This window comes from Typopeltis vanoorti, chromosome 10 (genome assembly GCF_054136105.1).
Source record: "Typopeltis vanoorti isolate ZY-2024b chromosome 10, IOZ_Tvanoo_1.0, whole genome shotgun sequence".
Taxonomy (NCBI): domain Eukaryota; kingdom Metazoa; phylum Arthropoda; class Arachnida; order Uropygi; family Thelyphonidae; genus Typopeltis; species Typopeltis vanoorti.
In genome coordinates this window covers 1,825,870-1,852,122 of record NC_143558.1, presented here as the reverse complement: position 1 = coordinate 1,852,122, position 26,253 = coordinate 1,825,870, and the positions used below count along the sequence as shown (strand labels likewise).

Here is a 26,253-nt window from a genome sequence, read left to right as displayed (position 1 = left end):
ATACCACATTCCTTCATAATGTGATCCATATAGATAATGAATAACAGAGGGGATAATGTACATCCTTGTCTCACACCAGATTTAACATTAAACCATCTTCCTGTACTTCCTTCAATTCTAACTGCTGACTTACAACTCAAATAAAGACTAAGTATTGCTTGATATAATGCCCCATTGACACCATATAACTGCAGCGTATTGAATAGATTCTCTCTTGGCACCTTGTCATATGCCTTTTCCAAATCGACAAAACTTAAATACAGATCTTTGTTATATTACCATGCTTTCTCAACTATTTGTCGTAAAGTGAAGATCTGATCCTGACAGCCTCTATTTGGCCTGAATCCAGCTTGTTCTTCACCAAGCTTTTCTTCCACAATTCTTCTCAACCGTTTCTCAAGTATACTTGCATAGATCTTGCCAGGAACACTCAGTAGGGAAATATCTCTGTAATTCTCACATTCAGTTTTATTTCCCTTTTTATATATGGGTACTATGAGAGCTCTACTCCAATCATCGGGAATTCGTCCCTCTGTCCAGGCTTTCTGAACTATGCAGTGCAACCACTGTAAGACTCTTATACCACCATACTTCAGCATTTCTGGTCGAATATCATCTACTCCTGCTGCCTTTCCACAATTCAAGCCTTTGATGGCTTTTTCTACTTCAAGTATAGATATGTATTCCTGACTGCATGCCTGGTCAGTGTTTTTTATCACTGTGCTGTCATCACTGCTTGTTTCATTTAACAGTTTTTCAAAGTGATTACTCCATACTTCAAGGATATCTTTTTCTCCTGTTTTCATTTCACCTTTATCATCTCTAATTCCTTTTACAGCACTCTTTCCTCCATTCCTAAGCTTCTTCAACAACCTCCAGAATATTTTGCCACCTTCTTGATATTTATTTTCTATATTCTTGCCAAAGTCCTCCCATGACTTTTGTTTAGCTAGTTTTACACACTGTTTAGCTTTCTTACATTTGTCTCTGTATTCTGTAAGAGTAAAAGCTGACTTATTTGCCAGGAACTTTTGATATGCTTTCTTCTTTTCCTTCACTGCCTCTTTAACTTCCTGTGTCCACCAGGGAGTTCTGATTTTTTTATCTTTGCACACAACCTCACCACATGCCTCTCTGGCAGAATCAATCAATGTTTCCTTCAGAGTTTGCCACTGAATCTCCAAGGTTTGATTCCTGTTCTCAAACTCTTTCATTTTCTTTTCAATAATATTTCTGTATTTTAGTCTACAGTTTACATCTGAGAGCTGCTCAACTTTTATTCGCTTTAAAACTTTCTTACATGTTATTCTTTTCAATATGAAATTCAATTTTATCCTGCTCAAGACTAAATAGTGATCACTTCCAATTTCAAATCCTCTGTACACTCTGGTGTCCTGCACCAGGGAGAAAACATCACTATCAACAATAACATAGTCAATGAGACTTTTCTTATTCCTAGCCTCTTCTCTCCATGTGAATTTGTGCACATTTTTATGTTGGAACATGGTGTTAGTAATAACCAGTCCATGTCCTGAGCAGAAATCCAACAGATATTTGCCATTATTATTAGCTTTGCTCTTTTCTCCAAATTTTCCCAAAATATTTTTGTATGTCTCCCAATCATTTCCTACTCTACTATTTAGATCCCCAACAAGGACCAACTTTTCCTTTTTCATTGTGTCAGTTGCTTTTTCTAAAGCCTCAAAAAATTCCTCCACTTCTACCTTAGTAGAACCTTCTGTGGGACCATAGGCACAAATAAGTCTCATTGTCCAGTTCCCCATTCTCATATTTGCCCACATTACTCTACTTGAGACTGACTGCCATTCAAGAAGATTAGCCTCGTATTTTGTGTTGAATACTATGGCTACTCCTTCTTTTCCTTGATTGTTATTGCCTGAATATAACATTTTGTATTTATTGCTCAGAAAGATCTCACCAGTTTTGGTCTTTTTTGTTTCAGTCACCCCTATTATGTCGATCTGGTACAAAGTGCCTTAGACGATAGAAATATAAGATCTGATAATGTTGGAGTCTTGTCAAGTAATGGACTGATTTGGAGGAAAATTGTAGGTAGGAAGTTAGTAATGATGTAAATTTTTCATGTAGTACTATCATATCCTGTACACCCCTTGAGGGTACATGTCAAGAATTTGATGATGATGTCTATGGGAGGGGGGGGGGTAATCTGCAAGATTTAAGGTAAGCAGTGGTGTGTGCCTCTATTAGTGTGTGCATTGTTATTCATTCAGCACATTAATGACATTGGTAAGGATTTGACACGTAGCATACAGCTATTTGCTGATGATGCAAAGATAAGTAGAGTAATCAGGAGTGCTACTGATATGCAGTACTTACAGAATGATTTGAATAGGCTGGAATTGTGGGCATGTGAAAATGGCTGTCATTTCAATGTTAATAAATGCAAAGTCATACACTTTGGTGTGATTAAATATACAATGTCATATTATATTGGTGGTATTTTGGTTTAAACTAATAAGAATAAAATTTGGTCGGCTAAATCCCAAATTGCCAGCGTATCCTCGTTCGTTCAGTATCCAGGTAGATGCCCAACAGGGTGCACCACGAGAAGGTGGGGATTGGCCATTAGGTCAGAAGCCCTGGTCGGTTCTCCACATTACTTTAAAGGATATGTGGAGGTATCCTCTCAGTTATACAGCTTTGATCCTTAAGCACCCCTGCAATTATCTTTCGAGTTGTATTTGCAGTCTTTTATACAAGAGAGAGAGAGAGAGAGTGTTAAAATGATATCAGGATTGTGGAATACTGATTATGAACACAGATTGAGAATTTGTGCACTGCAGACACTAGCAAACAGGAGAAAGAGGAGTGATATGATTGAAACTTACAGATTTCTGAAAAAGTCATACAGGATTTCAGATGATGGTTTTTTCCATTTTATGGAGGATGTTGAAAGGACACATGGGCATCCATGGAAGTTGAGAATGAATGCTGTCAAGGAAGGGAGTTAGGGTTAGATATTTCTCTCATAGAGGAGTGCATGATTGAAATTAATTGCCATTTTATGTTGTGTGTGCAAGTAGCATGAATGAATTCAAGAACAGGTATGACAGCTGTTGTGAGTAGTATGGCCTCCCTCGAGTTCCTGACTCCCTTGAAGTCTCTCTTAATAACATACTGGCCAATTTATACATGCTTATTACCACCCTTAATAATTTCTGCAAGTAATAATATGAGCTCTTATTGGTCACCATCTATACTGTTTTGTTCTAATTTATGTAAGTAATTATGTGAGCATGTTGCTCTCTAGCTTAATATATCTCTTGATATATTAGGATATAATATTGCCACGAAAAGCAAGTGATTAAATCTTTGCATGATAATCCGTATCAGGGATCTGATCAAGGACTTACCACAGATGGAGCCGCACCATTTTCTTTGTTTCTTTTATTTTTAAAATAATTTTTTCTTCATACGATCCTCTGCATCATTGCTATAATCTTATGAGATGACTTTACAACCTGTGCAAACTTAATCCTTAATTATTCATTATATGAAGAGCCAAAGGCTTCAATTCGGCGACTAGTTACGTCGCCGAATTGAAGCCTTTGGCTCTTCATATAATTTATTAGGACACCTTGGCAATACTCATAGAAGGGATGCAAGTTCTGTTCGCTACAAACTTGGTATTATTAACTAGGTCTACCTACTCACTGATGAGACCTCAATAAAGGTTGAAACCGGTCTGGATAGTGACCCTCTCTCATAATGTAGAACAGAAATACAGCTCCTAGGAGCTAAGTTCACATTATGAGTTAATATCAGGAATAGTGATCGGAGCTTGCTCCACCTTTACCATGAGTTGCCTCGGTGTTGCACTCCCTATAGGGTCAGTTGTAACACTATCCAGGTATTTGCTTACGCTTGGAATTGCCGAACTTTATATAGTTTCTATATTCGGCATGAAACTCTTTGAGTTTCTTATTCGGCATGAAACTCTTTGAGTTTCTTATTCGGCTAAGAAACAATATGGGATGTAATATCCCTTAATTTCTAAACTTAATCCCTAAATTTCAGGTCCCTGTCCACTACCATTTCCAATCTATTCAAATCTAGCTGTAAGGCACAACATTTGTTTGACTACTCGTCATTCCCCCAATTTTGCATCATCTGCAAACAGCTGCATATATCCAATTAACCCCCCAACCGGCCACGACTTCTATAGACGTTCAGCTAAATCTGGATACGAAGCTCTAACAACCATTGAATAACATGGATAAGAAGTGCAATTTGGTGTCACTGTTTCATCCACATCAGCCGGTAGGGAGGTTAAACATATCTCCAGTATTATTAATATACAAGATAAACAACATCTCCAAAACAGATCTCTGCAGCTCACCACTAGTGACTTTCCAGGATACCATTTCCCCATGCACAGTTTGCAGATACTTATCTAGTAGATCACCTGTTCAATTCACTAATCTAGTATCTAATCAAATTCATTTCAATTTGAAATACTGAAATATAACTGATATATACTCATCATCTGATTCCTTTTAGAGTGTTATTTATTCCATTTGTTAGCTTTTTGTAGTAGTTTTCAAAACATTTACCCCCACACACAATATTTATTTTCTGTAAGTCTTCTCATTAATTTTATTTAGTTGCTTTTATTTATAATTAAATTTCGTACATTTCTTTCAGTGTTCTAGAAAGACGAGCTTTTCTAAGATCTTTTGATTGATTTTTTTTAGAACTGTCTTTAACTTCTTCAGTCTGTCATAAAGTTCTGATTTTTCTCTCTTTACAGAGAGAAAAATCAGAACTTTATTTTGCCACATGGTTTCTGAGTTAAATCTTTGTTTTCCGCAGTGTTTTTCTATTGGGTCTCTTTGTTTGGTTCTAGTTTTAAACTGTTTTTTTTTTTTTTTTTTTTTTTTCCTCTAAGAATATTTGTATTTGAGTGTACAGTTCACATTTGAGAGCTGCTCAACTTTATTTTAAAAACTAAGTGATGATCAATTTTATTTTAAAATCCCTATATCTTCTTCTGAAAACCAATATAAATATATCTATGTAACATAATCAATTACTTTTCATGTTTATTGTATGGTATGTCCTCTGTGTCCTGAATACCCTTAACATGGTGTCTATGTCCTCAGTAGAAATTCAGAAAGTATTCATTGACTTTACTCTTTATTTTTTTTTTTTACAAGTTTTTCCATAACATTTTTGTTTATTTGGATTATATTTCTTATTACACTATCTAGATTACTGAAATGTGTGCATTTGTCAGGTATTTTGGTTGACAAAGACTGCAGTGATTGCTATCTTGCCATGAGAAATTGTTGAAGGTCACAGTGTAAGAAAAACAATTAAAGTTCGTGTAATCTGCATCTCAGAGTCTTATTAGGTAACATTAATGTTTTCTTTCCAGTTCCTGTTTTTAACAAAGAGATGCTAGATGTTTAGAATTATCCTATAGAAAATTTTATCTACCCAGATAGTTGCCATTTATTTCCATAAGATTTCAGAATTTTTAAAACTCACTTTATTATAAGTTTATGAAAGTTACATTTTCCAAAATTTGCCCTGCTTATTGAAGGTCAGGAATGTCTTGGAAAAAAAAAAAAGTTCCACGTTTAGCCTCAAAAACAGAGCTTCTAAATTATCTAACTCTTATCCTTCCCGTGGTACTAATGTGCTGTAACTTTCTTTTTTGAAAGAGAGCGACATTATAAAAACTATGATGTAGTTTTTCATATTGCTTATCCAACTACAGAATTAAAAATATGAAACAAATCAATGTTGCCTATTTCATAATGATAATACTAGAAACTACTGTGGTAGAAATTGTACATATGCTTTACATGTTTGATAAGACATTTTTCTCAAAATTGCCATAAAATCAAAAATACACAATCTACTATCTGTTGATAAAAAATTATTAAATATGGTTTTTAAATATGATAACCATCAACATCATTACCGAAATCCTGATATGTATCCTGAAGGTACAGGATACTATGATAACACCACATAATAATCTTACGTTATTACTAACTTCCTATTTGTAATTTTCTTCCAATTAGCCTGTTATCTGTCAGACTTGTATATTGTTATATCTTATACTAGATCTTCTAAGATCTAGTATAAGATACAATGCTTCCCACACTTCTGGATGCCAGGGCCCCCTTCGGAAAAATTAAAATATTTCATGCCCCCCCCCCTCGAAAAATAATCGTAATATAGACATATATTATTATAATATTTATTGTATTTATATTCTATACAAAACATACACAGTGAATATTGCAAAAATCACATGCAAATATTACATTTTTAGTATTTTACATGGCACATTATATTTTTATATAGATAGATTTATTGTACATTTGTAGTACAAGCACACGACACGTAAAATGATTAGTAATAAAGAAAGAATTAAAAACATAAAAGAAGTTTAATAACAATTTAATGTGATGGATGTGTTTCAATACTGCTACACAAAAAGTCGATATGAGGTGAAATATTTGAAATTGCAATTCTTAGATTTCTCCTTTGAAATGAAACTTATATGAATAAGCATATATTTACTAATATTCATTAAGCTCCGAAATATGCAGGAAGCAAAATTTGTGAACCCCCACCAATGTGCGATTTTTTCCCATTAAAATATAAAAAATAACAAAAAGAAATAATAAATAAAAATTAAATATGTTTCTTTTAAGATAAAAATCTACTTATTCTTGAAACATTTAAATTTTTTTTTCATTATTTCACGGCCCCCCTCAACGAAACCTACGGCCCCCAAGGGGGCTGTGGCCCACAGTTTGGGAAGAGCTGTTCTAAGACACTTCTAAAAGCTCTGATGATTCACTTAGATCTTGGTCTTTATTTTTCTCTCAAACACCCATTTTGATAACCTTTCCTCTCCTATTCTGTTTAAGTGAAGATGACTGAGACTAGCTCTACTCACACATTCTAATAATATCAAGTTCTTTCCTAATTCTTTTTAAATATAATTCTGCCATTGATGCCATATATTAATTATAGTAAATTTTCTCAGAACTCTTATGTCTGTGGTCCTCAGTCATTGATCAACTATTTTATTTCTAACCAGCTCTCAGATTCATAAGTTAAAATTAATATAAAAACTTACTGAGCTGCTTTAGTATCTTGACTAGTTGACATGGTAAGGCACCTGCTGAAATTTATTCAGCTGGCTCCCTACCATACCAGCTAGTTGCAGAAAATTTGTTTACAGTAGTTATTCAATTTATTTAAGTAACCCTGCAGTCTTGTAGTGAATTTATTTAAGCAGATAATGTCATGTGCATACAGTAAAGACACAAGATTAACGTGGTACAATTTTGAGATCAAGTGTTATGTGATTTCTCTTCATAATGTGATCCATATAAATGATGAATAAGAGTGGAGTGAGTGCACATCTTTGTCTCATATCTGATTTTACATTGGACCATCTTCCTGTCTATCTTTATTACTTACCACTGACTTAAAACTCAAATATAGATTAAGTATTTTTGTAGTAATCTGTTTATTTTGTCTGATGTCCCTTTAATGTAGGGAATGGTTATAGTTTTATTGTAGTCTGGTTTGTCTTTGTTTTTTATTGAGGTCTTGTGGAGAATTTTGTTAATAGTGTTTTGGCTGTATCAATTTTTTTGAAAAGTATTGCTGATCACTTTAAATTCGTCTTTCAGTGTCTGTTCACTGGAGCAGATCTTCAGAGTCCTTTTTTTAGGGTATTCATGACACCTAGTTTTTGTGTTGGGTGGTGGTAGGAGTTTATGTATATATATTGGCCAGTATGTGTCAGTTTCCAGTAAACAGTGAAGGAAAGATTGCCCGAATGGAGACGTGTGACAAGTGTGTCTAGAAACGGCAGTGTGTTATGTTTTTCAATCTCAATTGTGAACTGTATACGTTTGTGTTGCTTGTTTAGGTGCTAAGGAATGTGTCTAGTGGCTGGTCTCATGGCTGCCATCATCACTCATTAAGATTATCATCCCATAGTCATTCTTCCTCATTACCTGCCACATAATGAAAGAACTCTTTTGGCCTCCTTGTGACTAGTTTCTTCTCATTATTTGATTTTGACTTCCTTACTATACTGGTCATCTTTCTCTTTATATAGCCTCCACAACATTTTCTTTTTTTGCAGCTTAATAATACTACTCATCTCTTAATTCCCACCTGAATTAATCCTCCCGATCTTGGATATACAATCTGATATTGACTCCTCCAGTGCCCATTAACTGTTTATCTCCCATGCACCATTAACATTCTTTCCTTGCAGGTTTTTGTGCCATGGCACAGATTTAATCTTCTTCCTGTCATCATCACTTGCCTTGTAGTTCCAAAAATACCCCATGTTTATAATATTCCTCATGTTTTGCAACTTCCCAAGTCAAGACTATGGTCACTCTCCCCAATTGAAGCATCATGTCCATCTTGGTTATGGATAGCTCTTCTGATCCTATGACTAGATCCAATACTCTCATACCCCTAGTTCCCCTCCATCACATGCAGCCTCAAGTAATTATCTTTCAGTAGTCTGTCATAATAAATACTCAGCATACACTCATTTGTACAATTTTCTGATTCATGTCTTCCACATCATCCCTAACCCCCCCCCCCCCCAGCCTATAGCAGCAACCAACTGTGCATTTTGTCTTATTGGTCTCAGTGTCACACCAGACTGCTTCATAAAAACAGCCACTCTCCCACCTGTCTTCTGTTCTTTTTGGCTGCAGTTCATCTGCTATCATCAGCATTACCCCTTCCTGATGCAAATACTAAACTCTTCACATTTTATCCCTGTAAGTGCATTATCTGTTGTTAGCCAAGTGTCACTAATATCTGTAACTTTTTGTGAGGTTGCACTAACCAATGCCAAAAACTTTCCTTTTGTTCCTGATACTTCTGGCATTAGCATATAGAAACTGTAGCATTCTTTTAGGTTCTTTACTTCCTCAATTGACTAACCTATTTGCTATTATTGCTTGAGAGACTAGATTCTGCATTCGTTGATCATTCTCATATTCACTCACCTCATGAATGCCTTCACGCACACGCACACACCTGATCCACCCTAATTACTTAAGTTTTCCTGACTTTGCACTTCAGCACTTTTGGTGAACAAACCTCTCTCTCTCTCTCTGGACACCTAACATCATAACCGTTTAAGTGCTATCTGTCAGCATTATACAAATCCTTCTCTCTGTTAAACTCAGACCATAGGTCCACAAATCCTACGTTATTCACTCTTCACACAGCCTGTATTGATTCGTTTGCTATCAGTACACTCCTTCTCGGTTCGCCTCTATCTTAGCATGGTGAGTGAGAATAGACTGAGGTTATTTTCTGAGGAGATTGAGTCCCATACAGACAGTAATGAAATAAAAATTTTTTTTTTTCAAAATCAAAGCACTCTCTAATAGCTTCAAGGCAAAACTATAACTTAGAAGATAAAGATAGGTACACCATAACCAAAGAAAAATAAAGTTTAGATATGGGAAGAATACTATGAGTATCTATACAAAAAAAATTCAGATATGTTAGATCAGGGCTATCCAATGTTAGATGATCCGAAGGCTGCATTAAAAAAAAAAAAATTTTTTTGAGGGCCACATCACAATGCTTATCTAGTAATTTGGTGAGCAGGAGTGACATTACCTCGATCGCTGAACAAATGAACAACACTAATTGTGCACTAAATCGCACACTCACGTTCCCTGGAGCATGTGCGTTGGGAAAAAAAACAGTGTAAGAACACTTCTTTGACACATCTAATATTTGAAAAACATGTGGGTATATAGTGATGTAAAAACACCAAATAAAATTATCAACATCGAGATTATCAATTAGTGATAGAATTAAAATATCTAATACACATTTGATTCAAATTGTTATTTTATTTTTCAGCTCGTGAAAATCAAAATCCACAGGTGGGACTGATGCGGCCCACAGGCAGTGCTTTGGACAGCCCTGTATTAGATAATAAATGCTAATTATTATTATTAACATCTGACATCCATGGAGTCAGAGACTCATCGTGGGAGGTTCACTTGCTATGCTACCAATTACATATTTGGCTTAATCCTTTACCCAAGTGTAAGCAAACAAAGTTTGCCCCTGAAATATTTTCAGGACTGTGGCAACTCATGGTAAAGGTGGTATAAGTTCTGATCTCTTGCCGTAGTATCTCCCATAATGCAAAGCACATCTCCTTGCGGACATGTATCATGCTATGCATTAAGGGAAGGGCCACTACCCAGACTTGTTTTGACCTTTATTGAGGTCTCTTCAGTGGGAGCTAAACCCAGAGGTGGTGATACTTATAGTGATCAGAACTTATACCACCTTTACCACGAGTTGCCCCAGTACTGAAAATATTTCAGGCGCAAACTTTGTTTGCTTACCCTTGGGTAAAGGATTAAGTCAAATATGTGATTGGTAGAATAGCCAAAAAAACTTCCATCAACTATCTCTAATCCAGAGAATTTTAATAATAAGGTGTTGACACCTTTTGGCAATTAGTATATGGTGATATGACTTTTGCATTACTTCCACCTTAGCATCACCACCTCTGCGTCTAGCTCCCACTGACGAGATCTCAATAAAGGTCGAAACCAGTCTCGGTGGTTACCCTTCCCTTAATGCATAGCATCGTACATGTCCGCCAGGAGATGTGCTTTGCATTATGGGAGATACTAAAGCCAGTAATCAGAACTTATACCATCTTTACCAAGAGTTTTTTATTATTATTATTATTCAGGCCTCTATGGAGTCCAAAGACTCATCGTGGGAGATCCTTCCTAAGAAACATAAAGTCTATCAAGACTGATTGAGGGAGGTCCCTCCTAGGAAACACAAAGTCTATCATACCACTCCTTAAACTCATTGACCGTTCTCGCTGTCACCACTCTATCAGGCAATGAATTCCATGGTTCAATTACCCTCCATGCAAAGAAACCACTCCTCACCTCTTGCTCACAGTTTCCTTTCGTAACTTCCAGGTTTGGCCCTTTGTCATCACTCCTTCCCACTGTTCAGCCAAGCGAAAGAATTCCCCAGTGTCAACCCTATAATAACTACCTCTCGACAGTTAAAAATTCTCAATTATATCACCTCTCCTTCTATCCACCAAACTGCAGTCCACATTCCCTCAGCAGATCCTCATAATTAACATTGTACAGTCCTGAAACCATCTTTGTTATCCACCTTTGTACCCTTTCCACGGTTAATTTATCCCCTTCAAATCCTGGGAACCAAATCTGAGAACAATAGTCTAAGTGTGGTCTGATCAGAGTCTTATACAACGGAATGATAACCCTTTTATCTCTGCAGGTCAGTGTCATTCTCATTATTGCAGCAATGTTACCTTCACCACCTTTGCAATATGTCCCCTGAATTTCAGATTTCTATCAATCATCAACCCCAGATCTCTTGACCCATTCCTGAAATTATTTCAGGAAAACTTTGTTTGCTTACACTTGAGTAAAAGATTAAGCCAAATATGTAATTCAATGACCTCTAGTTCTACTCCTCTCTTCCATTCTACGAAAATTCTCTTCCATGCCAACCTCTTAACAACACCTGACTAACATATATACCCTCTGTCCAAAAAAGAAACCAAACTTTTCAAAAATAGAAGAAACTAGTGGTGCTACCTTTTGTATCTTTTTGTTGTCAAAAGTGGCACCCTTCATTAGTGTTGTGTCAACTGTTTATGACATTTGTTTCATTAGAGGCAGAGTTATAGTGCCAAGAGTGACCGTGTGTTTTGACGGCCGGTCGGAAAATGACTTTCAAACAGAGAACTGCGATTGACTTTTGTGTTAAACTTGGTAAAAGTTTTACTGAAATGCTTCAAAAAAGCATACGGTTATGAATGCTTATCCCATACTCATGTTTACAAGTGGTTTAAGCGATTTCAAAATGATCGTGAGATGCTTGAGGACGACGAAAAGCCGGGCTGTCAAAAAACTGAAGTGAGCAAAGTTAACATCCAAAAAGTGCATGATTTCATCAAAGAAAACCCAAAGTCGTCCGGGAGATTGATTGAAGATGAATTAGGGATTCCAAAATCAACTGTTTTGACAACATTTTGACTGAGAGTTTGGGCCTTCGTAAATTGAATTCGCGATTTGTTCCCCACAAGTTGACCGATGACCAAAAAATGTATCGAACACTGCAAGGACCGCATTAAAACTGCTCGTAAGGACTCAAACTTCCTCGAAACGATCGTTACTGGTGACGAAATGTGGTGTTTTGGGTATCAGCCTGAAACAAAGCGCCAGAGTGCTGAGTGGAAACCACCAGAAGAGGGTCATCCGGAAAAAAGTCAATTAGAGAAGTCAAAAGTAAAGAGAATGCTGATTTGTTTCTATGATTCCAAGGGCAATATCTACAAAGAATTCATTCTGCCTGGCCAAACGATCAATGGTGAGTTTTATCTTGAAGTTTTGAATCAATTGATATCGAGAATTCGTTGCGTACATGCATGAATATTGTGATGCAGGCAGCTGTCACTTTTGCTTGATAATGCATCATCTCATTGTTTGAACATTATGAGACAGTTTTTGAGCAAAAACCAAGTTTATGTGTTTGGATTACTTGCCGTATTCACCTGATTTAGCACCCCGTGACTTCTTTTTCTTCCCCAACTTCATTTGCTGATGAAAGGAAAGTGATACGACACCATTAAAAACGTTCAAGTGGCAGTAACCACGACCCTCAACAGTATCCCAAAAACTGATATAAAAAACTCATTTAACGAATTAATTGACCATGCCAAACGCTGTATCGAAGCTGAAGGAGAGTATATTGATTGAAAGAAATTATTTGAATAATTATAATTGGCCTATGTTTTATTTTCTATCAAAAGTTCGGTTTCTTTTTGGACAGAGGGTGTATGTCTCAATCATCCCCCTCCTCCTCCTATTCACAAGGCTTTCAGATACCTATCTGACAGCCAGTCATTGATCCAACTCAGAAGTCTATTATCGTTGAAACAGAAGTCCCATCTGTTTCAATTTATTTAACAGTTTGTTGTGTGGCAGTCTATCAAAAACTTTTGCAAAATCCAACTACACCCGCTGTATACGCATCTCCCCTGTCCAGGGTATTTGTCACCTTGTTGTAGTACATAAGTAAGTTAGTAAAACACGATCTCCCTTTAACCATGCTACCAGCCAAAACGTCTATAGACGTCAAGGTTTTCATGGATGAGAAGTGCATATTAAAATTGTAATACCATTGATATTACATTGATACATATGATGGATACGAAGTGTATGAGGATGTGTATTTGATCCATAATGGCCAGTAAGGTGGTTAACAAACTCATGCTGATAACCACAGAATACTGCAGTGGTTAAGCATGTGGGAATCCTACTTTTTACCAGTCTCTTTGGTACCTTCAGCACAACTTCAGATATACAGATTGGCCTATAATTTGTAGCCACAGCCTTATCACTGCTTTATGCAGTGAAACAATTTTACCTTCTTTCCAGTCCCTTGGAACTTGTGCTGTTGTAAGACTTATTGAACAAGCATACCAATACTACTGCCAATTCCCTGGAACATTCCCTTAAGATGCATGGTGATGTCATCAAATCCTATTGACTTATTTACATCAGGGTTATTTCCACAAATACCTCCTGCTCACTCACAATTAAGCCATCCTCTCCTAATGTTCTCTACACTTAAGTTCCTCATGTTCCACCCTGATCATGAAATACCCTTATAAATTGACCACTGAATACCTCAACAATGTCTCGTTCAGCAGTTTTCATTCTAATGTTTTCATCCATTTACATCATCTTACCATAATCATTCTTCCTTCTGCTTGCCAATATCTAAAAAAAACTAGGGGGTTTTTTTTAGATTTTTTTTTTCACTTGATTTGCCAATTTCTGCTCATACTGCACTTTTGTTTTCCTTACTGACTGAGTCACTATCCTGGCTTGTTCTTTATGCTCTTCATGTAATTGATTATTACCATTATTCATCTTGTACTGTCTCCAAAGTAACTTCTTCCAGATTACTCCAAAGTAACTTCTTCTAGATTACTCCAAAGTAACTTCTTCCAGATAGCTTCTCATTCATTCATTTTATACCTTTCTTTTGTCTTTTCATTCAGTCTTTTGTCCTTCAGAATACATTCACACATTGATACCATTATGTATTTCTTTGTCAGTTCCTAAGCAGCATTTATTTCCTTACCACTCAACTCCTCATTCCATGTTATATATCCAACTGTCTCCTAAGGTTGTCCTAATCACCAGCCTTGTGCTTCCACATATATGCTTTCCTCACAGAAATCTGCATATGGCTAGCCACAATCCAGTTGATCACTTCATGATCACTCTCACCAACTGGAGGAAAGTATGAAACCCCACTCACAATTACAATCTATGATGAAATGGTCAGATCTAAAACTCTCGGTCCTCACGTGCCCTCCTTTACGTGGCACCTGAGATAGTTTTCTCTCAAGAATTCTAGAAATTCATTTTCCTTATTCCCAAATGCTATCTCTTCATTCCAATCTATAATTAAATCATAATTATAATTATAATCATAATTAAAATCACCCACAATAATCACTCTTTCCTTGTTCACTAACCAAAGTTGCTTATACATTTCTTCATCACTGTTCCTCATCCTCACATTCCCTAGCCCATAGCAACATCCAAGTAAATATCTCTTCCTGTCAGTCTCCATCTCACAACACATTGCCTGAAATCCTTTGCTAGAATTTCCCTCTTTCGTGTCTATGTTATGAGGACATAATTCCCTTGCTCTCATCAGCAGCACTCCCTCTCCCTGTTTGTCCTTTCTATTCTCGTGAAAAATACTGTATACTTCCATTTCTGTTCCCATTAGGATATCATCTTCATTCAACCATGCTTCAATTATTCCAACAATTTTGGGATGAATAAACTCAATCAGCGAAACCATTTAATCTCTCTTATTTCTGATACTTCTGGCATTTGTTAGCAAACATAGCAGTTCATTTTTAGGTCTATAACCAGTCCTATACAAACCACTTGTTGGTTATGATTTCCTCACCACACCTGTCCTTGCTTAATCACCTTTATCACTGCTTAACTCATATATCTGCTCAGTCTCAACTTCTCCACTCACATCACAGTATACTCCATTTCCATACTCAAATTCCCTGCCACTTTCAACATCCACTCTTCATTTCCCTGTTGCTCTTGCATTCACTTTCTCCAGTGTACTTACTCCAAAGCCATTCAAATGCAACCCATCATGCCTGTATAATTTCATTCTTCCTTCATACACATGCCATACATATCCACAGGCTATACTCCCTTCTCCTCACACAGCTAACACTAACCAAACTGCAATAAGAATTGACAACATGTATATCATATGGGTTCTGTTCACTAAAATGAGTAAGGTAAGGTTGTATACTTTCTCCTGGACTTTTCGATGTCTAATGTGAGGAAATCATTAAGAGATCCCTGGATAACTGGAATGAGGCGTATTGATTGGTAGCTCAAGAATCAATAACTTAGGATATGCTGATGATGTAGTACTAATAACAGAAAATGAAAAGGACACGAACTCCTTTAAAGAACCGAATGGCATAGTTTGACATATGGACTCATGATCAATATCATAAAACAATGTGATGATCCTAGATAGGAATCATAATGGAAATACTCAGGCCTGCCTACTAACGTAGATAAAGTTGATCAGTTTATCTGTGTAGGAATTATTATCTCTGCCGAAAGGAGTCATATGGAAAAAGCAAGAAGACTCGAGTACAGTGAGATCTATCAACACAGCAGTCAGATTGGTCATATCATTAGTTTTTTCAGTGGTTCTTCTCCCAGAGTCTTGGACAGTGAATGAGGCAATTAAGATCAATGCTTTTGAAATGTGGGCTTGGAGAAGGATGCTTCAAGTTCCTTGGAGAGAGAGTTGAAAACCAACCTGAGCATCAGAGATCAGTAAAATCCTGGAATGAGTCTCTGCAACATAGTGGAAAGAAGTATCCTCAGATAATTTGGACTCATATCAAGAAGAAAGGAAGAGAGAACATTGAAAAACTTTTCATGCACATCAAGATGCCAGAAACTAGAGGAAGAGGCTTGTCCCATTTGAGATAGCTAGATCAAATTCTGACTCTTACTTACCAATGTTGGAGGATGCATTTAGAATGACAGAGGACATAGACAAATAGAGGACTAATACATTGAATTGCAAGTCCTCAGCCATGGGGAGATTGACAGAGAGAGATTCCTTTCGTGACTTTATATAAGATGCAGATTCCGATTTATTATTATTATTATTTTTAATGTAATTCCCATCCATGAAAGTTTTAAACCTGGAGTACATTAGGGCTGGAGTGGGGGGAGCTAAGGATGTTTTTTTTAAATTACTTTTTATTCTATCTAGATTTTTATATTTTTAGTTATTTTTTATGGGATCCCTATTTTGAATAGGAATTTGAGACTGCGTTGCATAAGAAGCAATAGAGTCTGAATAGATAAGGGTGGAAATATGTTATTATAGTGAAGGAGTTGGTTAATATTTTAGCCCATCTACTTAAAGAGATAAGCAGAATGAAAGAGCTTATTTAACACAAGGGATAGTAAATATTTAGAGCAACATATACATGAACATACTAGAAGAGATAGGATCTTGGATTTCATAATAACATCACAAGAATTACTGGTTAACCATATTAATTATAATTCATCTTTAAGAGTGATCATTTGACCTTGGATAGAGGAATTTAAGAAGAATGCAAGGGGGAAAAGCTAGAGATTGAATTTCCAAAAAAGTTGACTTTGCAGTCATGAATTATGATAAGAAGATTAAAAAGCATTGAATCCTTTCCTTTGTTACGTCGTTGTTTTTCTATATTTTTACTACTATTATTTCTCTTGTGCCTACTAAGAACATCTCTAAACTAATTCTCTGTTGCCTGTTCCCCTTTTCGGACTCTGACGATATTTATTTCTTTCAGCTGTGCCAGTCAGAGCCTAAGGACAGAAAATTCTTGTCCTAAGAAGGTTCCCAGAATTTAAGTGTTAGAACCTTGTTAAAGGAATTAAGTAGCTTTAGAAATCTTAGCATACAGTCATGGCCAAAATACTCTTAACTCCCCTTATATTCCCCTAATGCATAGGTCCATAATTTTCTGAGTGGTAAAATCAGTCTCATGCTCAGACAAACTCAGGCTTACATAGAAAACATATTTATTAAATGGCTAAAGAGATTACAATTAAGTTTAACATGTCAAAGGCAAATCATTACTAAATCATTAGTTAAGCAAATAAGAAATATTCAAACTGACAAGTATGCTTTCACCAATACACCAATACTCTGGTCTTGCTGACCACGTGCTGGATACCTGCCATAGAATACGGTGGAAGAATGCCATTATAATACACCAGAGTAAATACAAATATGAAAGGCTTTTCGTGGAATCAGCTTCAGCCCTAAGAAACAATCCAAACCTCAACAAATTTGGCTGCATGAGACTGCCTCAAATTTGGGAAACCTACATAAGAAGACCTTCAGCCCAATCGCCCAAGAATACCAACATTGCCCACTAGGGGGGCACCATTAGGACTTTAGGAGAAATAATAGCTTCCTGCTTCTTCCTCACTTACTGCTTGTTGTGCCTGCGTGCACGTCTTCTTAAGTTTCTTGAAAATGGTAACATGACATTGCCGAAATATTGAAGTATATTAAAATTTGTTTTAATGTATATCCTAGTTGACGTTGTAATTTCCTTAAATCATTTAGTAAAAAATGCATAACCAACGTCTAAGCCTTTCCACGAGAATGACAAGTATACTATTCACATTCCATGGGTGAATTAGGTTCACACATAGCACAAAATATAAGATCAATTTTTAAACTAAACTTTCTGTCATTCTGACCCCTTTACATTAAATTAGGAACTGCACAATCTTAAGTTCTCAGACTACCAGTCCAACACAGTCACTAAATCACTGAGCACAAAGTTACTTTAAAGTTCTTTTTCTTCCTAGTCAGAATCTTGTTCCTTCTTTCCTCTAAAGTTAATTATTACATAGGTAAGAAAGTTTCAGTACTTTACCACCTTAATGTGAAGATGTCGTGGTTCTTTCGTGGGGATATCTTTCTGCTACGATAGATTGCCGCCATGTGGAAGTCACATGTTCGTTATGAAATGGCCACTTTTCTTTGCTGGACACTGACTCATCTCATGGGTGTCACTAGCTCGATCACCATCAAAAGGAATCCTTTGCTGTCTCACTTCGGCAAAAGCTTTACCGATGGCCCAGTTTGGAGAACTGCCTCATCTCGCATGTAGCGTTGTTCGACTTGCGTTAGTCAGCAATGGGGAAAAGGTTGCAGCCCGTCGTCATCAAGCTTCCTTCCGGTCATCAGCATCGCTGGTCCACACAAGAAAACAGGATCAGAAAAAATGGGGGGTTTAAACATGCGTGAACTCGTATTTATCCTCTGTCACAGCGCCCTCTTTCCGCATTCGAATTTTATTCACGGCGCCTTCCTATTCGCTCTTACGAAGTGGCATCATACCTCTCTCCTCGATGAGTGCTCTTTTCGTGGAACGCGAATTCCGTTCGCTTTCTATGAACGGCTTCGTCTCGTGGTTTACGTCATCGATGGTGGTCAGCAAGCAACCTTTGGACTCTTGTTAGCACTCAGATACACGTTTTTGTATAGAGCATAAATAAACATTAACATTTTAAACAATATATTTATGTTTAGACATACAATCTTTCTTCTATTTTTACTTCTTACTAAGGTAAAAATGTGACATGTTCTCTCATATATGCTATTAGCAAAGTAAGCACAAGTATTTTATTACTTATTATTATGTTCTTGTTAAATCTTGAATGAATGATTCTTTTGTTGAAAGAGTCCTCATTCAAGATCTAACACCTTTATAGCTGCACAATGATCAGCATTCATTTTTTTTTTTTAAATTATGGAAATAACTAACTAGTTTTACTGTAATACAACTATTGTGTTATAGTTAAACTTCAGTTTAATATAAACCAAAGTTTTACTATAACATAGAAGTTGTTTCCATATTTTTTTTTTTTTTTAAATCTAAGAAGCATTGGCTTTGAGCTGTTAATTAATGCACAGCACACTTCCTTTCAGATGTCTATATTACTATGCATTATGAAAGAGTCGCTATTCCAATTTTGACCTTTATTGAGGTCTTATCAGTGTGAGAAAGTACTGAAAACTAAATCAGTGCAGAAGTAGTCATATTATCCATGTACAAGTAGTAAAATAGTGTCACCATATTAATTATTAAAATTTTCCAGATTTGAAATATTTGTAGAAAGTTTTTCTGCTTAGTTCTCAAAGAAATCTGTGTGAGAAAAAGTTATGGAAAGAATATCCTATCTAGTCCTCCATTTTTGTGTTAGGCTCAATAGCCTGTCATTGATAATGAAATGTTAGTTAAACTATTATTATTACATAGGTATCTCCATGAAGTCAGAAGACTCGTCTCAGGAGATGTACACCAATCATTATTCACACAGTACCTATCATACCCCTCTTAATCTCATTCACTGTTAGGATACTCACAACTACTACTTCCTGGTAATTCATTTGAGTCATTCACTACTCCAAGTAAAAAAAAAAAAAAAAAAAAAAAAAAAGTGTAGTTCACATACCCTTACTTATTTACCATACTCTTACAAAATTTCCAGAGGGCACCTCTAGTTCTCTCCTTTCTTGTTATATATTGAAAATTTTCTTTTACATGAGCGTTATATAACTCCTTCAGTAACTTATAAGTTTCTACTGTGCTCCCTCTTTCTGTTTTTCAACTTGTTAACTCCCATGTTTTGTCTGTTATTATGTTATTAGTAATTCATGGAAAGTTAATTAACGAAATATTTATGTATAATTTTTGTTTACTGGTTGGTTAGGATGTTTCAGATTTGTACCCATTGATTTCAAAAACTATCGTGTATTTCAAGTATAAAAAAATTAAAATATCAATATGTTGTTATTCTTTTTGTCTCTCTAAGGAGATCTGACAGTTATTCTCTGTAGAATTGCAATTAGCAAAGAATTTTTAATATTCTTCTAACTTTTAAGTGCTTATTAATTATAGTGGATAACTATATGGCCATTCTAAGAATTACATAATGTCAGATCAAAGAAAAAAAAAATTCAGATTTGTATCCCATTAATTTCAGTCTTTCTTCTTTTCTTTCACTTTCTGACCCTCGCAGTTAAATTCATCTTTGAAGGATAATATCAAACACTGTACAGAATTGAATATAGCATTTATCTAAAAGTTCTATAGTTTCACTTTATTTATTTACTAGGGGGTCCACCCCCTGATACCAACCCCCCGAGTTCCAGACTGGTAGGCCGGTTCTCCTTGAATTCTGATGACTCGAAAAGGAGGTCCCCTTCGCACCTATGTTGCCCAACCCTCCTAAGTTGCGGACTGGTAGGCTGGTTCTCCTTGAATTCTGATGACTCGAATTTTGAAAACTCGAAAGGGGTCCCCGGCACCTATGGCGCCCAAATCCCCCAAGTTGTGGACTGGAAGGCCCGTTTTCCTTGAATTCTGATGATTCCAATTTTGAAGACTTGACACTCAGGGTTGCCCCTGAGTTTCAAAACGTTTCAAATAACTTGACAAAAAACGTTACAATAAAAGGCTTATCATTTTATATTATAGAGTAGATTGATATTGTTTTTACTTCATTCATTCAGTCTTACTTCTCAAATTGCTTAGAATATAATAAAAGTTAAAGATCTCACTTGACTATTATAGTTGCATATATCTTCTACGAGCAAGCAAGTTGTATTAAAAACATCTTCCTTCATTTGTTGGAGTAGGTATGAAGAATAATCCCTTTGACAATAGGAGTGCAACAGTGCACTCTACATAAAACTATGATTTATAAAATTAAAATGCTGTTACAATATAACAGTTATTGTTTTGGTTGAAAAAGGCTTATACAGGTAATCCTCATATAATGCAAATGTTATGTTCCATAGAAATGCTGCTTTATATAAATCGTGTTATGCTAGACTAAGATCATATAGAAAAAGTAGGGTTATGTTCCGAAATCTTTTTTTTTTAATTATTTTATTTTATTTATTTTTTATAAACAATGACATATCCAACAAAAAAATATTTTTATTAATTCAGGTAAGAAATACATAGTATAAAATTATAAAAATTACAAATTGTGCATAAACTTCATTGCACATAGTGCATGAATGTTTAGGCAAAATAAAATAAAGTGCATATTTTAATCGTCATCACTGGCTTCAAAAATAACATTTCGCAGATGTTTTTTATTTACGAGTGACCGGAACTCTTCATCACTTGAAATCTCTTGGACATCATTTCTATAATTCTCATTGCATACTTCAGCTGGTTTAGTTATCAAGAAGTCAATAATAAGACCTTGCGTACCACTATGGTGAATTTTTTATTGCAGCATAGTGGTAAGCAAGGTCATATATAAGTTCATAATATGGAGCTAAAGAAATATCCCATTGTCTCGTGAATTTTCCGAAGCGCTCCATTGAGGGATCATTATCAATAAAATAACTTCCTAATTTTCTTGCCAAATCCAATCCTTCTGCTAATTTCTTTAAACTGAATTCTTTAACGGATTTATCACAATCAGAATCTTCAGCAGAACTTTCCCCACCATTTGATTCGACATCATCTATTAATTGTACCAGTTCCTTCTCATTTAAATCCGTTTCCCCATCAGTTAATTCACTAATTTCATTTTCAACCATATCGCAAAAGCCCTCTTCACCAGAAATGTGTGTGACGTTTATTATATGACTTGACTCGGCATCCAGGAGTTATGAAATTTTGTTCCAGAATGGCTTTAGGCCATATTTTTTCCCCAGCAAGCATTCAGTGTAGAGGGTTAATTCTTTAATGGACAGAAAAATAATTTTCACACAATTCAATATTAAAAACTCTTTCCACACTTGAGGCAGTGTCATGTTTGGATTAGATTCAATTTTTTTCCAAAATTAATTGGAATGTTCGACGAATATAATATGACTTAAATGTTGATATTATTCCTTGGTCGAGTGTTGAATAAGTGAAGAAGTATTAGGCGGTAAAAACGTTTTTAATATTCGGATGGCATAAATTTGTTGGGTGGCCTGGTGCATTATCTAAAATTAATAGAATTTTGAAGTCGATATTCTTTTTCTTTGTGTAACTTTCTAAATGCTAGCTGTAACATGTCTTTTTGTTGTCCCTCCAATAAACAGGTAGGGATGAATTGTCAAACCCTTTCATAGCAGAGGATTTGAGGATTGGTTTTTGTCATGTAATCACCTGATGCATTACTACAAAACAGTAAAGTAATTCTGTCTTTGGAAACTTTGAATCCAGGAGCTGATCTTTCAATTTTCGAAATACAGGTGCGTTTTGGCATTTTTTTCCAATATAACCTGGATTCATCTGCATTGAACACCTGGTCTGCACTATAACCTCCTCCTTCAATGATTTTTAAAAGTTCTGGTATTTCCGGGCAGCTTCAACGTCTGCTGATGCTGATTCTCCCTGGATTTTAAGATTATACAAAGAAAACTGCTTTTTAAAGTTTTCGAACCAACCCTTACTGGCACAAAATCCATGCTGAGAGCTTTCTACTGAAGAATTTTGATCAAGTTCTTTTAAATGTTTATAAACTTTGAGAGCTTTTTGTTTAATAAGATTTCCTTCCAAAAGAATTTTCTTTTGAGTGCAATCTTCTATCCAAATCATTAGCGATTTTTCCATTAGAATATCGCGTACATGAGCAACGTGCTTTGCACTTACTGTTGACCAAGCAACAAACACTTTCTTGGATTTTATGTTCATTTTGTTTGGGTGTTCGGATTGTTGATTCATTTAAATTCCAAGTCCTTGCAACAACTACTGGTTTTTCTCCATTTTCCAACCGATCCAAAATTTTAATTTTTCTTCGAGAGAAATGAATTTTCTTTTCAATGTTGTTTTTCCCTTTTCTTGCAGTTTTAGTGGCTATTACTATAAAAAATAAATTTTTTACATGAAAAAAGCATTACATATTAATTATGTAACTCACCAGAAAATAAAGTGCTCAGTTTGAGATTAGCACACTTATGATTTTTAATGCGCTTTCCTGGCAGAAAACTATTCGTTTTTGAAGACAATTTTCAATAATAAACACTTGATATGATAAACAACTGACGTACATGTGTGCTAAAGGATATTTCCACTAATATAAATTTTTATAACTACATGCGCGATAATAAAGGTATACGATAAACACATACACAAAAATGTGCATGCATGCTAAAGAGTATTTCCCTTAATATAAATTCGCTGCTTATAACTACATGAGCGATACAGGTAGACACAAAATTAATTAAGATAAAATTTCATTTTTAAGTCACGTGGTGAAAAATTTATGCAAAGATAAAGGGTTACTACAGTTTGTAGACCATGTTATATCGAAACTGCATTGTATAAGGGTTACTACAATTTGTGGGCCACATTATACTAGGGTTACCTGTAAGATGAAACAGATAATAACAGAATATTTTGTGTGTATACATATCGGAAAATGATATTCTTAAATAATCACCTTGATAAACTGGTAATTAATCAAGTGTAGTTTTGAAAATTTCATCGCATTAAATATCACTAATATAAAAATATAAAATATCTGTGAATTATGTTATCTATCATACTGAGGTCATTCATTAATTCATAGATAGATAGTAATTATTTTTATTTTATTTTATTCACTGCAGTTCGTACATTTTTGGAACGAATGGGCAAAACAGGATTTTTTAGATCAGGAAGTGAACCATTGGTGTTGACAGAACAGCAGAGGGAAGAAAAAAAAGCAGGTAAGCAGTTATTATTTAAATAAATTATAACACTGGAATAAACGCACATAAAATATTATTTTATTAGTATATTTTCACCTAAGTATCAAAGGCATCTTCAGTACATGTAAAAAGCTAATCGAACAATAACTGACAATTTCAAAAGGTGCCACCTAAGTAGCTAATGTAAGATAACTAAAAAAAAAACAGATCATTAAATTTCCTAACTTGTTAAAATATATATTTATATATACGCAAGGTGTGGCTATTAAATAACAAGACAAGATGCGCTGCGAAGCATGTGCTCATAGCAGTGGGATGCACTTGCGCCATGAATGACCTTGAAGGTTCTAGAAGCAGTTGAGATAATCATTGTTTGCTGTCACTCATAGTTAGTCTGTAGACAGTTATAAAAGAAACGCATGTGAAGTCGCTTTGCTGGAAAACAAATTTGCAATGACATCATGGAATGGCTGACAGCAGAACCAGACTTGCAGGAGAAGATCATCACATGTGATGAGACGTGGATTTTCCGGTATGATCCAGAAACAAAGAGATAATCGAGGCACTAGAAAACTCCCACCTCACCGAGAAAGAAAAAAGCAAGAATGAACAAGTCAAAATTGAACACAATGCTGATCTTTTTTTTTATATCAGTGCCATGGCAATGGTTGAATGGGTATGCCAGAGGGTCAGACAGTTAACAAACATTATTACCTTCAGGTTCTGGCCAAGCTGAGAGAACGCGTGAGGAAGAAGAGACCCTGATCTGTGGAAGAATAACACTCGACTTCTCCATCAAGAATTCGAGTGTTATTCTTCCACAGCTTCCACAGTGTTATTATATGCTCCAGCCCATAGTGCACCATCTGTAAAGCAGTATCTGGCTGATAAGAAGATCCCAGTGTTGGACCATCCACCTTAATTGCCAGACTTAGCAAAGTACTCTGTCTAATGTTGATAGCATTCTCTGCAAATCCAGACCGTTTGGGCTCAAAGTGTTTTGAATATTCAATGGTCTGCATGTATCCTCTTTGTGGGAGAAAGTATTTTATAAATCAGCTAATCTTTTCTAATTTTATTTTATTTAATTGTGTGTGTATATATAATTTTTTTTCTTTTTTTTTTCTTTTTTTTTTTCTAATAAGTTAAGAAATTTAATGACCTTTTTTTAGTTATTTTACATTAGCTACTTGGGTGATGCCTTTTGGAATTGTCAGATTTTGGAATTAAAGAAAAATTGGTCAATTGGTAGAGCCTCTGCTACTAATAGCTTAAGCAAGTTTGAGTGCGGTTAGTAGTTGGACGGAGATCAATCATTCGATGCTGTTGGCACACTCTCCCTCGATGAGTCTTAGGACTCCCTGGAGGTGTCACATAATAATAATAATATGCTACATTATTTTTTTTTTAGTGGTGGCTGATTTTGATTGAATAAATAAATAAAAACGAAAGGATAACTTTTTGTTTTGTTATTATCTGAGAACTCAAGGGAGTCAAGGACTCATCGAGGGAGGCTGTATATTACTCAACCCAGCTATCATACCTCCCCTTAAATTCATTCACACTAGATGCACTCACTCCCCCTAAGGGCAAATTATTCCACTCACTCACTGCTCTCTGGGAGAAAAACCTAGCACTTACCCCTTTCTTGACTGTGAACAAACTTAACTTCCATGGATGCCCCTGCGTTCTCTCCCCGCCTTCCATATAACAAAAAATTTCATCATTTGAAATGCTATAACACCCATTCAAAAGTTTATAGACCTGTATCATATCACCCCTCTTTCTCCTGTTAACCAGAGTCTGCAATCCACATATTCGCAATCTATCCTCATAATCTAAATCCCATAATCCAGATATAATCTTTGTAACTCTTCTTTGTACCCTTTCCACAGCTTCTTTATTCCCTTGGAACCTGGGAGACCAAATCTGTGCACAGTAATCCAGGTGTGGTCTTATCAAAGCCTTATAAAGGGCAAAATTACTTCCTTATCCTAACATGTCAAGATTCGCTTCAACATAGCAATTATCCTCTGAGTTGTATTTGCAACTTTTGCTATGTGACCTTTGAACTTTAAATTCTTATCCACCAATGCACCAAGATCTCTTGCCTCTTCAGTTTCTTGTAGCATACTCCTGCTAATATAATATGCCGCTGGAACTCTAATCACGCCAAAGTGCTTAACTTTACACTTACTAACATTAAACTGACAGCTGTTTTCGTTTGCCCAGATTTCCAGTCTATTCAAATCATTTTGTAATTGCTGAATATCAGTAGCATCCCTGATTGCCCTGCCTATCTTCGCATCATCAGCAAACAATTGCAAATCTGATGATAGACCCTGCTTGATGTCATTAATG

At 35.6% G+C, this 26,253-nt stretch overlaps 1 protein-coding gene across 1 annotated transcript in view; it reads left to right on the top strand.

Moving 5' to 3' along the window:
• LOC150102128 (uncharacterized) overlaps positions 1-26,253 on the top strand; it is an 83,388-nt gene that overhangs the window by 42,089 nt on the left and 15,046 nt on the right. Inside the window, exon 6 of the mRNA XM_090398954.1 lies at positions 23,812-23,910. Within this exon, the coding sequence (XP_090255080.1) occupies positions 23,812-23,910 (99 nt within the window). The remainder of the gene's footprint in view (positions 1-23,811; positions 23,911-26,253) is intronic.